This window comes from Felis catus, chromosome D2 (assembly GCF_018350175.1).
Source record: "Felis catus isolate Fca126 chromosome D2, F.catus_Fca126_mat1.0, whole genome shotgun sequence".
NCBI classification, from domain to species: domain Eukaryota; kingdom Metazoa; phylum Chordata; class Mammalia; order Carnivora; family Felidae; genus Felis; species Felis catus.
The window spans coordinates 13,537,258-13,550,887 of record NC_058378.1 but is presented as its reverse complement, the minus strand read 5'-3'; the positions used below and the strand labels follow the sequence as shown (position 1 = coordinate 13,550,887).

At 35.8% G+C, this 13,630-nt stretch overlaps 1 protein-coding gene across 4 annotated transcripts in view; it reads right to left on the bottom strand.

The window, feature by feature from the left end:
- The window catches only part of ARID4B (AT-rich interaction domain 4B), a 153,955-nt gene that overhangs the window by 35,532 nt on the left and 104,793 nt on the right, over window positions 1–13,630 (bottom strand). For 3 of the 4 annotated variants that reach the window (XM_023240382.2, XM_011287214.4, XR_002147011.3), the window contains exons 13-17: window positions 12,104–12,198; window positions 10,817–10,914; window positions 9,193–9,436; window positions 8,697–8,872; window positions 4,406–4,657 (exon numbers count right to left, since the gene is read on the bottom strand). In XM_023240382.2, coding sequence (XP_023096150.1) covers window positions 4,406–4,657; window positions 8,697–8,872; window positions 9,193–9,436; window positions 10,817–10,914; window positions 12,104–12,198 — 865 coding nt within the window. The remainder of the gene's footprint in view (window positions 1–4,405; window positions 4,658–8,696; window positions 8,873–9,192; window positions 9,437–10,816; window positions 10,915–12,103; window positions 12,199–13,630) is intronic. The other variant, XM_019814300.3, reaches the window with a different exon arrangement.

Below are 13,630 nucleotides of genomic sequence, written 5' to 3'. Positions count from 1 at the left end.
AAAGCAACACAAGAGCAACAGAAGAGCGTGGGGGTCAAAAGAAATGAGTCTAAGGGGTGACTGAAGGTAAGTAAGCCAAGGGGAGGGCTGAGGGTATTAGGAGGGAGGGGTGGTGGGATGGATGGGTTGTAAATCCTGGGGGGGGGGGGGGGGTAGTTCCTTCATCTGGACAATCAATGCCTTAACGGGAACCATTTCTTTGTATCTCTGTTCAAGCATAGTATTTTGCGCAGGATACTGAACTTATATATGCCAAATAAAAGAATAAATGTTTGTTAAAAAGCAGTTGAATGTTAGCACAAAGTAGGTTTGAACCCATTTGTGAAAGCTTTTTACTAGTTGTCCCCCGCCCCCCATCTCTTCAAAGGAGGAGCCAATTTGCTTCGAGACAGAATTTTTTTTTTATGTTTTGGTTTTATTTTTGAGAGAGAGACAAGAGCGTGAGCAGGGGAGGGGTGGAGAGAGAGGGAGACACAGAATCCGAAGCTGACTCCAGGCTCTGAGCTGTCAGCACAGAGCCTGAAGCGGGGCTCAAACCCACAAATTGTGAGATCATGAGCTGAGCCGAAGTGGGACACTGAACTGACTGAGCCACCCAGGCACCCTGAGAGACAAAATATTTTTTAAATGAAATACATTTTTATTGCCAAGTAATATCTTCAAATATAACTTATCTTATTTTTAGTTTTCTAGAACTTATAAAATGGAGTAGAACTACTAATTTGCTAATTAGAAATTTTACAGCTGAAACTTTAGTGTTGCTTTTCCCTTTCTCTTTTACTTGAGGGTATCCTTTTCATGTAGTTGATGAGCCTTGATATAAAAAAAAAATTCTCTAATCAAATTCCCAACCCCTTGATTATGGAAAGCCAAACTGGAAATGGAGAAAAACAAATCAGCTTCAATACATGATAAAACACTGATGCATTTTAAATTGCAAGCCAAGTTGCCCAGAAAGCTGTAACACACTTGGCTGTGTTTGGGAACGAGGATAAACCCAACACACACACAACAGAGAATGTAGCAGCTGAATTTCAGAGTGTAACTTGATTTTCAAAACTCAATCCCACGTTTATGGCATGAACTTAGAAGCGAGAACAAAGGGGATCAATTAGCTAATGAACTAAAAACTTCCATAAAGCATGAACATCACGCAGAGAAAACAAGCAGAAAGCCTACTATGAAAAATTACTGAAGTGTGATGATAATTTTTAAAAACGTATAATGTCTTTTAAAAGTCTACAAGAGAACATACTACAATATTACTAGTTGTCTTTCTACTTTTATGTATTTTGCCAGTTTTCTAGATTGGATGCTATTTTTAGAAGAGTCAAATACAATTCATAAAGAAGCACTGACTTCCTCCAAGCACATGGCAACCTAGTGAAGTCTACTGTGTTGGACAATAGTTTTATATATGGTCACCACACCCGACAAATTCTGTAGCACTGTTATGCCATTTATAAGCCATTATGTGGTTTAAGATCCAGAGTTCTGGCTATTTCCAGTAAATCTGATGTAAGCCTGTAAAAATGTGTCTTCTTCTTGTGGTAGTAAAAATAAATTGGCCCAAATACTATTCTTTTGTGTAACAAAAATTAACATTTTTCAAATGTGAAATAGGCGTGCAAATGAAAATTGTATTATTGGAAAGGTTTACACAGCATTTTAGAAAAAAGGTAAAATGTAGAAATTACCAGAAAAATAGCATTTTTTAAACTAAGAAAGATAGTCTCTTATTTTCTTTATGAAAAATTTGTTTACTGGAAAGTGACCTTTCAGATCAAACAAAACTCACACAAATAGCTCCATAAGAAGTTTCCTAAATTGCTATAGTAACGAATGACTGCCACTGAAGATAAAACTATTTTCATGAACCTTCATACATAAATCTTCATGTCTAATTTCACATCTCTTAAGTGTAAATTCAAAGATCAAGCTGAAGATCACTGAAACAACAGGAACACAGCTGCAGAACTGATGAGGATTTGTTGCAGTCCTTATTAGATTAGCTTCAGACATGAAGGAGCAGCAAAAATCATAATTATTGCTTATTCATCAATAAGAGATTCTGGTTATTACTGCAGAGAGAAATAGGACTATTGTTATGCTGACTATGAAAATTAACTGCTAATCTACAGAAGTACAGCTTTCTCTATGCTGCTGGAGTATGAAGAGATTCACTCTACAGGTCTTCGTCAAGTTGGTTAATTTTCTTCTTTTGAAAGTTCAGACCACACAAACGCTTGAGGTGTGAGGAGTAGATGGCATCCTTCTCAGTGACATCAGCTTGTCTTGTTGAACTAGGTCTCGTTTTCTTTTCTGTATTATTAAAAACTTGAAGGTCTCAATTCAAAGTCTTCCCTTACCATCCCCAACCCCTCACCAATTTCAAAGCTAAAATACTGACATTCTCTTTCTGGCCCCTAAAATCCAAGTGTTCCGACGGAAAGAGGACTCTTTCCTTCACTCAGTCTTTTCTTAAACAAACAGAAAGTTGTGTCCTACTTGCAGAATAATTTTATGAATGTCTCAATTCTTATACTTACTAAGCCTCTTTATTTAATGGAACAAGAGAAAATAATCAAGCCCTGATAATGGTGCAAGTTCTGTCACGAAATACAAAGCATTTAATAAGGCCACTAGAAAACCTACCTCATTATATAACCTAAGGGCAGAAGAACTGAAAGGAGAGGTAAAAGATGATGTGGCTCTTACATCTCTTGTGGGCATTACTCAGTAACTATTAATTTTTCCTGATTCAATTTTTTCCTTCCTAATTTTAAACTAACGTATTCAACATGTACACTCCAGGCATAAATGGAACTCCCTCGACATTTATATTATGATGAACATTTAGTAAGATCAAAATGATTAAATGTCAAAACTGGGCAAAATATTCTTATAGCAGCTATATCTGAGATCTCCAGTATCTTCTGTTGAACATGATCATTAATAGCCAGCCCTTCAGGTAAGGAAAATCATGCACCACAAAAGCAGCCCAAGAGCCAACGGACAAAAGGATAAATTACACATGGTGTTAAAACTGACTCTTTGGAGAAGCTTATGTTACGGGACAACACTGATTAAAAGTATTCTTAAAATCCCAAACTTGCTGGTTAGAAATAACAAAGAACGAGTCCCCAAACAAAACTTCTAAACGTTTCCTTATGACTTAAATTGTTATTTTCTTCCAAGCGTCAGAATGGATCAGAATTGCACTTTTCTCTAAGTAAGAAAGGTAATCAGATTAGACATGCTTCTAGAGCTTCCTATTGCCACAGCAGGACAACACAAAATGGACTTTTAAGAAACAGAGGCTATACAGTTTTTTTAAGAAACAGAAACTGAGATGATGTTTTCTGAACACCTTTCTAAATCACAAAATACAACTGAAATAAAAAGCACGGGAACTGTATTCCTCCTTGAAGATACTAGGCACACCACGAAACCACCATTTCTAACTTCTGTGGTGAATTTTTCAAGGGCAACAACGCTATCACAAGCTGTATTTCAAATAAAGTATCAAAGATTTCAAAACGAATTTATAGTTTTTCTTAAAAGATAATTTAAGTGACCAGATCCTAAAACAGACTTGCCAATTTTGGATAAAATTCAAATACAAAATTTCTCTGGATGAACCAAAGAAAACTTGTATAAGATAAGAAGTGAAGTCACTGAACACCACCTAAAATCAAACCTTAGTCTTGCCTTTCATCTCTAGGGTTATCAACAGTCAGAAAGCGCACCCTATTTTAGTTAAGCACACTTGCTTAGTGCATTTCCACCATATCGTCTCAAATATACAAATAACTTTCTGAGGCTTCAGAACAAGACTATAATCTAAGAGATGTTAATGAAGAGATAAAGGCCCTCTTAAAATGGCTAACGCATCTTAAGAAATCACGACTTTGAAATCCCTGCCTCCTGTAAGAAAGACACGTGACAACTTCAGATTACAAAGAAGAGGTTACTGTGGCAATGTAGTTGAAAACGTGAGAGAGAAAGAAGCCCGGTAATTAACTCACAGACATGAAGAAGCTCAAAACTCTTTTAACTTTAAAAAAGATTTTTCTACTTAAATAAATTAAAAAAAAAAAAAAAGATTTTTCTATCATTTCACCAATAATGTTGTTGTCCCTGTTAACCTTCATGTATAACATAAAAGTCAACTGTATAGATACCAGTTTTCTAGACCCTAAGGGTATCTTCTAAGTATTCAAAACAGTAAGTAGGAAGTCACTAAGCGAGGCATTTACATGCTGAAATCTACAGATTTTTTATATGGTACTATGACCTCAATCAGAGGAACTAATAAGTCTGTAATTCGTCAATTAACTTTTAAAATAGAAAATTATTTTAGAAGTGTTTTTAGGTAGTAATCACTAGCTGAAACTCAAGTTACCTCACATTCCATCCGCAGTAATGCACCAAGTAAAGGACCTCTCCACCTTCGACATCAGAATCTTTAATACTAGCTTCATACATTTTTTGATTTTTCCCTCGTCCATACCGCACTTGGACTTTCATGCCTGGTGGATAGCATTCAAACTCCTCGTCCTCATCGTTGTCATCATCCTCTTCATCCTCTTCCTCCTCCTCCTCCTCCTCTTCTGCTTCTTCATCATCTTCATCTTCCTCTTTATTCGTTTCATCTCTTGAAAGGTTTAAAAAATTGCAGTTAATAAAAGACACTTCATAAGCTTTTCAGTTCCAAACCACATAAACTGATAAAAATCGTGGCTGTGATTGCTCCGGGAACGGCAGGTTCCATGTGCATGAAATTCTGGGTTGCAATGTAACATTAAAAACCAAAACTGTATAAGATGACTGTGGTTATAGAGAAATACATTTAGAGGAAATGAAGATTGAAAAATGCATTAAAAGAAAATTTCCAACAGCCGGAAGAAGAGAAGTTGTATAAGAAACTATTAAGGTCAACTTTAACAACTTTTTCATGGTTTATTATGAAAGTGATTTACACAAACGTGTTGACAAAAACATAAATCATTTACACCTCATAGCCATTTCCAGACTAAAAAGTATTTTTTATTCAAGTATTTCCAGCCCCGGGGTGTTGAAAACAAAAACTTTTACTAGCCAACAGCTAGTCTTATTGAGTTCAAAAGGTGCTCCAACCAGAATTTCAAATGCTATGCTAACTGAAATATGATTTTACCTTTCACAAGACTATTTGACTAACTTCACATCAATATCACATCATTTTTTTCTTTCTATTCTTCTAAACTTTGCTACAATTTCTGTTTCTTTACCGCGTATAAAGTCTTTTACCGACTCTCTCAACTTCGAAGTTCCAATGAAATAAGTATAAGACAGGCCAAGTCCAAGTAACACAAAACTAAAAGGGAAATCATTCTAGAAGCAGCACTGTTGCCCATTTCAGTCTTCTCAATTGTGCACTTTTTAAAACTGAGCATTCGCATTCATTTTATATTAGCCACAAATCCATATTAAACAAGTTGGAGAAAATCTTCCTAACACTAGATTTAGTTTTTAAAAGACTTCAATACGAAATTCAACAATATTTAGTCCCAAGATAAATACTATGTATTTACCCTGCACAGCAGATAAAAACTATGTCTATATCTAGTACAATAGTTTTCTCTCAAAAAGACTCCATCACTTTAGAGCTGACAAATAAAGATTATAAAACAGAAACTACATGACAGTTACATAATTAAGCTTTAAAAGTTCACGAATGTAATATTTATATAAAAAGCCTTTTCCACTGATCATTTGTTACGCAACCTTTTTAGCAATAACATACATTATCACTCCTAATTATGCAATTACGTAAGCAACAGAAACAGTCTATAGTAATACGAGCAACACTAAAATGTTTTTATTCTCCTACCTCTTTCCTTCTACATTGTGAGGCAGGAGGGGCGAAGGGAAGCCTAATAGTCTGTGAAATTAAGTGTAAGTTTACAAAAGTAACAAATGCATCAGTTTTCTCTGAAATACATCACAAAGTCTACAGAATCTCAAGAATTATTTCTATTTTTAAAGACTCATTTATATTCAAATGAATAGGTACTTCAAAATTAAGACCTAAATAAACCAGCTATAATTGGAGATAAAAAACTAGAACTCTATTATTAAAAATACATGAACATGTCTGTACTGAAGAAATAATTATTAGTAAGGCTAAAATATCTAAGAAATTACCAGAGAGGGTATTTTGGATGATAAACTATTATTAACAACTTTAAATAAATGTTCATATGTATTTAAAAAATTAAAACAGTTAAGACATTTTTTTGGAAAGAATATTCCTTGTTTAAATCATAAGCTTGTATCTCTGTGTATCAGGGAGAAAAGGAAGTGTATTCTAGTGGCCACAACAAAAGAAGTTGTTTATTGTGCGCCAAAGATATTTGTTATGTACCTCAGAATGATCATATCAGAGAAAGGAGAGACACAGAATAAAAAGTCTGAGAGTTTTTAAATGAAAACAACTTCTAAATTGTGTCTTACATTACACAATGCTCTGAGCACAACTGGTTCATGCCAGTAAGAAGCACAATCCTACTTTAGTGCAGCCTGGCAGTCTTTAATTTTATCTGGAGTAATACTCTAATACTCTGTATTAATAAAGCAATCAAAAACTGAAAACAAAAGTTTCACACTGAGTGTCAACCTCAGACACCAACCAAATGAAAAACACTTAAACAGTGTACTAAAGTTTAAAGAAGCAAACAACACAATTGCTATCAGTCAAAAAAAATATTCTACTCCTTTCTCTAATAATTCACTGGCAAAATCAAAGGTAAAATGCACTAAATCAGACATAGAATGCCAACAATGATACCTTCTGGAAGTATAAAATGTAATCAGCATATAGATTTGTAAAAATTAAGTTGATGTGGATCTCTCTCTCTCTCTCTCTCTCTCTCTCTCTCTCTCTCTCTCACACACACACACACACACACACACACACACACACACACACACACATCTTTTAAAGAACTATTATTTTGGGAAACCAAATGTATCAATATTTTTCATCTGAATTCACAAATATCAAATTTTCCAAGTTTGATGTCACACTCCATACAATGGAACAAATTAAAAAAACAACAACTTTAACTTATTAATACTTTCTATGGGCCAGGCATTGAACAGGTCATTTTACCTAAATTAACTTATTTAATCTCCTTTACCTAGACTATGAAAAAGGACATGGCAAATTCCTGGCAGTAACTAGTAATTACTTAGAGAAACTTTATATGCTAGAGAAATACTCACATATGATTCTTGTAACTATCAAATTTTCTATTGCACTTATCTAATAAAACTCAGAAATCAATCTTAGACATTCCCAACACATAACACTACCAAATTAGTGCTGTCGGGCTAGGAAAATTTCAGTTTGTAGTATGATACATTAATAAATATATGTAGTAAATTAAAAAGCCATAGAGTTGAAGAATTTTTTAAAACCTACAATATATAGTTTACACCAGAAAATAAATTGAAACACCAACTTGAAAAAATAAGATCATTATTAGTGACAAAGAGAAAACACAGGCTTATCACAATGCCTCCCACACAGCAGATATTCCAGAAATACATGCAAATTTAAAGATCAGATTTTTAGACAAAAAGCTGAATCCTTACTAAGTTTCTTAGGAGTTGAAATAGTCTCCAGCAACAGCAAGGAGTACCTTGAAATATACACGTGCACACAGGACTATAACCAAGTATAATGAAAAAACACTTAGACTATATTCATCTAAACCCAGGTTTCTCCTCCCATGTTTATCTGTATGCTGCAGCCAAAATTTCAGAAGACACTAAAATAATCAAGAGATTTTAGGCAAAAAGCTACATACTTACTAAGTTTCTTAATAGCTGAAATAATCACCAACAGCAGTAAGGAGTACTTGATATAGACATTTGCACACAAAGATATATAACAAGGTATACTAAACAAGTACCTTTCCCTAAATTTGCAAAGCATATTTTGCTTCCCTTCCCTGCCTATGTGCATGCTGTGGCCAAATTTCAGAAACCACTAAAATGATCAAAAACATTTGGTTGTACTTATTTAAACGGATCATTGACGATGGGGATGTGTAGGGTTTTTTTAAACCTCAGCGATGACTAGATGCCAAAGATCATCTACAAAATCCAGGGGTCCACTGGCAGTGCATAAATTACATTGCTGAATAAACAGTTCATCATTCCAAACTGACCAAAATGAGGAATTACTACTGTCACAGAAAACACAATATAACAATCCAGGCCTTGTGAAAGCTAATTATTAGCACTTTTCCATTCTTATTTTTTGCTTAAGAAATTAACACAATTCTTAAAATCTAGAGCCAACATACCATCTAGAAAACATTACATACAGAAAGCCATCTTCCCAAATTTCTATTATCTGGTTATTCAGCAGAGCTTAATGTAGTAAGAAGTATTTTTCTAGCTCAAAATTTCATAAATTTCCATGATGAGAGCAAGAAGAATGGATCAAAAACATGATCTTTTGCTACAAATTTGCATTAGTAGGGTCTCTGAAGGAGGCAAATGGCACTTACATACTAAATGCAAACCACTCAATTACACTATATTTTGTCAAATTTAGGTTCAAACACGCACACACACAAAGGGCAAATTACAAGAATTCATTCAGCCAAAAAATGCATCTTAACCAAAAACAAATTTCTTACCCAGATTTTGCTTTTTCTTCTTCAGCTTCTACCTTTATGCTGAGGGACTCATCTACCCCAGTTGTCTCCTCATCTTTGTCCTCCAGATTCTCATTTTCTTCTGTTTTTTTCATGTTAACTTCTTTTTCCTGATCGGACTGTGTAGGTATAGATTCTAATAAATTCTTTTTACTTCCCTAGAAAAAAATCAGAGGAACTAAACCAACAAAAGTAAAAACTGTCAACCTAATTCCATGATCTAATTGTTAGCAAAAGGCGGTACCAACCAATACTAATATTGAGAAACGCGTTAGCTATTTTAAGATACTCCTGCCATTCCTAACACACTAAGCAAAAACAGCGAACAACTATTTTAAATACAAAAATAGCACTTAACGAGGAAAACGCTCAAAAAATTAAGTATAACATTTTATAATAAGTTAACCATGAAAATGTTACAGACAGTGTAGACAATGTACCAAAGAAGGCACAGCACTATGAACAGTATCTGATTTACCAGAGAGGGTTTAATATTTTCTTTTCTTTCAGTATCATCATCAGTAGGCTTTTCTTCTTTTGGTATTATATTCTCCTCCTCTTCAATCTTTATTTCTTTGATTTCTGGTTCATTTTCTTCCTTAACTTTGATTTCTTTTACATTTTCACACTCCTTACATGGCTTGTTAACAACCTTCTCTGGCAATGCCATTTGAAATTCAATATTGGCCGACCTACAGTACTCCTCAAAACCATATAAATATCTGGAAACGTGAAGAGAAATTACATTTGGGAAAACATTTCAAATTATTACTACAGAGTGGTGGTTTTTAAAAGGTGTTTATTTCTTTTAAGTTCTCAAATATTGAGTCATATTAATATTCTAATTTATTCTAGTTCAGTTCTTCCCATTCTCTTTAACCCAAATAGAAACATTTTTCAAAAAAAACCAAAGTCACAAAAAAACTATGCCAAAAGTAAAAAAACAGTATCTTAAATAAAGTCACTGTAACAACAATAGCTATTAAAAGTATTAGTATAGCATCAACTTTTTGAGCACTTTTTTTTTTTTTTTATTTTGGAGAGAGAGAGAGAGAGAGAGAGAGAGAGAGAGAGAGAGAGAGAGAGAGATGAATCCCAAGCAGGCTCTGCACTGTCCAGCACAGAGCCCAATGTGGGGCTCGACCTCATGAATCATGAGATCCTGACCTGAGTCAAATTCAAGAGTCAGATGCTCAGCTGACTGAGCCACCCAGACACCCCATGAGCACTTCTGATATGCCAAGCACTAGTCCTCTTAGTTCATGTGAAATCTCATTTAATCATCAGAATAATCTTACGAGGCAAGCACTAGAATCCCATTTTACAAATGAGGAAACTGAAGCTTAAGAGAACAAATAAATGGTCCAAGGGGCACAAAAGCTAATAACTGGCAGGACCAGGATTCAATCCTGGACTTTTTAACACTTTATTTATTTTTTTTTTTTCCAAAGTTTGTTTATTTTTGGGACAGAGAGAGACAGAGCATGAACGGGCAAGGGGCAGAGAGAGAGGGAGACACAGAATCGGAAACAGGCTCCAGGCTCTGAGCCATCAGCCCAGAGCCCGACGCGGGGCTGGAACTCACGGACCGCGAGATCGTGACCTGGCTGAAGTCGGACGCTTAACCGACTGCGCCACCCAGGTGCCCCAACACTTTATTTTTTTTAATGTTTATTTATTTACTTATTTTGAGTGAGAGAGAGGGAGAGAGACAGACAGAGGCAGAGAGAGGGAGACACAGAATCCGAAGCAGGCTCCAGGCTCTGAGCTGTCAGCACAGAGCCCAACACGGGGCTCAAACTCATGAACCTCGAGATCATGACCTGAGCTGAGATCAGACGCTAAACCGACTGAGCCACCCAGGTGCCCCTTTAACACTTTAAAAAGAGGTTTTTAGTCTCTACACAGTACTTTCCAAATTTTCTTAGCCACAAAAACTTTCTTTACAGAATATCTCATAGATCTAGTATTCACAGAAAATACTGCAGAACATGCTATTATAAAGTGATTAGTAAAAATTTCTAATTTCTTAGAAGAAATAATTAGCCTCCTGTTTTCTAGGTAAAATATTGAATGTCGGTATATCAAGTACAATGACTTACTTTTTATAAGCACATTTAACGTTGTATCCTGCAGCTGAATTTAAGACAGGGATTCCAAGATCCTGGTAGACTTGTTTCCAAACAGCTCCGCTTTCAATCTAGCAGACAAAGTAAAATGAAAACTCCCCAATTAAAAGGTGGGAATATAATAAAATTTTGACTAATGTAGCATATGGAAATATATGTTTATATGTACTGGTTCTAGTCTCAAAGGAATGAAAAATAGCTTAATAAATTCTAAATAAAAAATTTAGTTTACAACAATCTTTTAAAGTAAGTTTTAGTATTCTAACAAATCTCAGAAAATTACAAATGTTGCGCTATTAGGCCTTTTGATTTTTATTTATTTTTTTTATTTTTTTTTTAATTTTTTTTTTTCAACGTTTATTTATTTTTGGGACAGAGAGAGACAGAGCATGAACGGGGGAGGGGCAGAGAGAGAGGGAGACACAGAATCGGAAACAGGCTCCAGGCTCTGAGCCATCAGCCCAGAGCCTGACGTGGGGCTCGAACTCACGGACCGCGAGATCGTGACCTGGCTGAAGTCGGACGCTTAACCGACTGCGCCACCCAGGCACCCCTGATTTTTAAATTAAACCTGGCAGAGTAAATAAGAGAATATTCAGGTTTCTAAATGAAAATTTGTAATGAAGAGACACATCAAAATTTTTAAGTAATGTATTAGTTCCCATAAAACCTGTAAATTTAATAAATCAAAGTAGTTCTAAGGATCTTAGTAAAGCATTTTCTTCTACACAATACTCCCCCCGCCCAAATAATCTTAATTGGATGGACACCACACATCATGGCAACCTTAAGATAATTTCTTCAGTTCAACAAAGATTTTTCTGCATGTTTCTATACATAAATGTGTGTGTGTGTGTGTGTGTGTGTGTGTGTGTGTGTGTGTGCGCGCGCATCACACACCATGGAAGAGATTAAGAATAAAGAATATTAAAAGAGATCCCTACTCTCAAGGACCTTACAGTGTAGTGGAAAAGAGACACAGGAAGAACTTCTACCAATATAGTTGTGCTGTGACTCACACATACACAGATGGTTTATGAAAGTCTGACAAACTTAACAGTAAATCGGGAAGCTCGTTTGAAAAGCTCTTTAATTAAATTTAAATTTGGTTGAGGAAGCTAGCTGTTTCTGTTTCTAACTTGTGCCTTACATCTTCTTCTCCTTCTACTATTAGGTTTTTATTAGACAATTTTAGGTAATTTTTAAAAAAGAAAACATGTTGCATGAAAAACACGTTTCACTTTTGACTGTAATACTTACATTATCAAATCCTCCAAGCTTGTGTACAAGTCTGAATAACTTAAAGAGGTTCAAATTTCGATAGCCAAGTACGGGCCGTTTGTTAATAGGTGTGCCTATTAAAGAAAACACAAAATTTACTATAACCATGCTGCATTTATTATTTAAAACTACAAAAGATTCAGATATTACCACTGAATATATACAGTGCAAAGTATATGTATAAGAGAAAAAAAAATCCCTTGTTAATCAAAAACATGTCTACCACTTAAGCCCATTTCCTTTTTAAAAATTTCTCATACCAGATTTTTGAAACCTTGTATGATTTCACTCCATTTTCATTTCCTTGATGAACAAAGAATAACAAATAAACCAAAATAAAATATCAACAAAACAAAAAATTTTTAAAGTTTGTAAAATTTATTTTGAAAAAGCAGGCTCACGAGCGGGGGAGGGGCAGAGAGGGAGGGAGCAAGAGAATCCCAAGCAGGTTCCACACTGTCGGCACAGAGCCCAACGTGGGGCCAGATCTCACCAACTGTGAGATCACGACCTGAGCCAAAATCAAGAATCGGACACTCAACCAATGGAGCCACCCAGGCACCCCTTCGCTTTTTTATTTGCCTTATACAAAAGCCTAAGAAATCACCTACCTTCTTAGGCCAACCCTCATTCATACAAAAAAAATAATACAGGGGCGCCTGGGTGGCGCAGTCGGTTAAGCGTCCGACTTCAGCCAGGTCACGATCTCGCGGTCCGTGAGTTCGAGCCCCGCGTCGGGCTCTGGGCTGATGGCTCGGAGCCTGGAGCCTGTTTCCGATTCTGTGTCTCCCTCTCTCTCTGCCCCTCCCCCGTTCATGCTCTGTCTCTCTCTGTCCCAAAAATAAATAAACGTTGAAAAAAAAATTATAAAAAAAAAAAAAAATACAGAAAGCAAGGACATTTTATATCAAACAATAAAGATACCTACATTATGGCAGCCACTATCACTTACGAGAGCAAAAGACAGCCAACTTCTACATATCAACAGTACAAATGAGGATTTAAAAAAATATTAATCCCCCCCCCAAATAACTCCCAAAGTACAGTGGCACTTCCAAATATTATTCATTCATTTTGTCCTTCTCAAGCTAGAAAGCTTTCTGCCTCTCCCTACTCCCTTCCTGGCATCTTCCCAGGAAAGGAGACACTATACTCTGAACAGCAGATTACCAAGAGAGTGACAAAGCCACAGTTACCAGAGGACGAGGTCACTACCGAAAACGAAAGGTGAACATCCATACCTCTTTCCCTCGATTCTTGTATTTCTTTAACAACACCAGGCAGATTCAAAAGACTAAGCCAAGGCTCACCCTGAGACTCTGCCACCTTTCTCTATGTCTGACTCTCTCTGGATGGTTTAATTCTCTGCTTCGTTCTGTGTGGTTGGGTCACAAGAAGACTCGGGAGTATGGTTTCTCTCTGGCTCTCTCTCTCACTCACATGCACACATACACAAACACACACAAACATACACATCCAAGGTATATCCAACAGTGATTCTAGAGA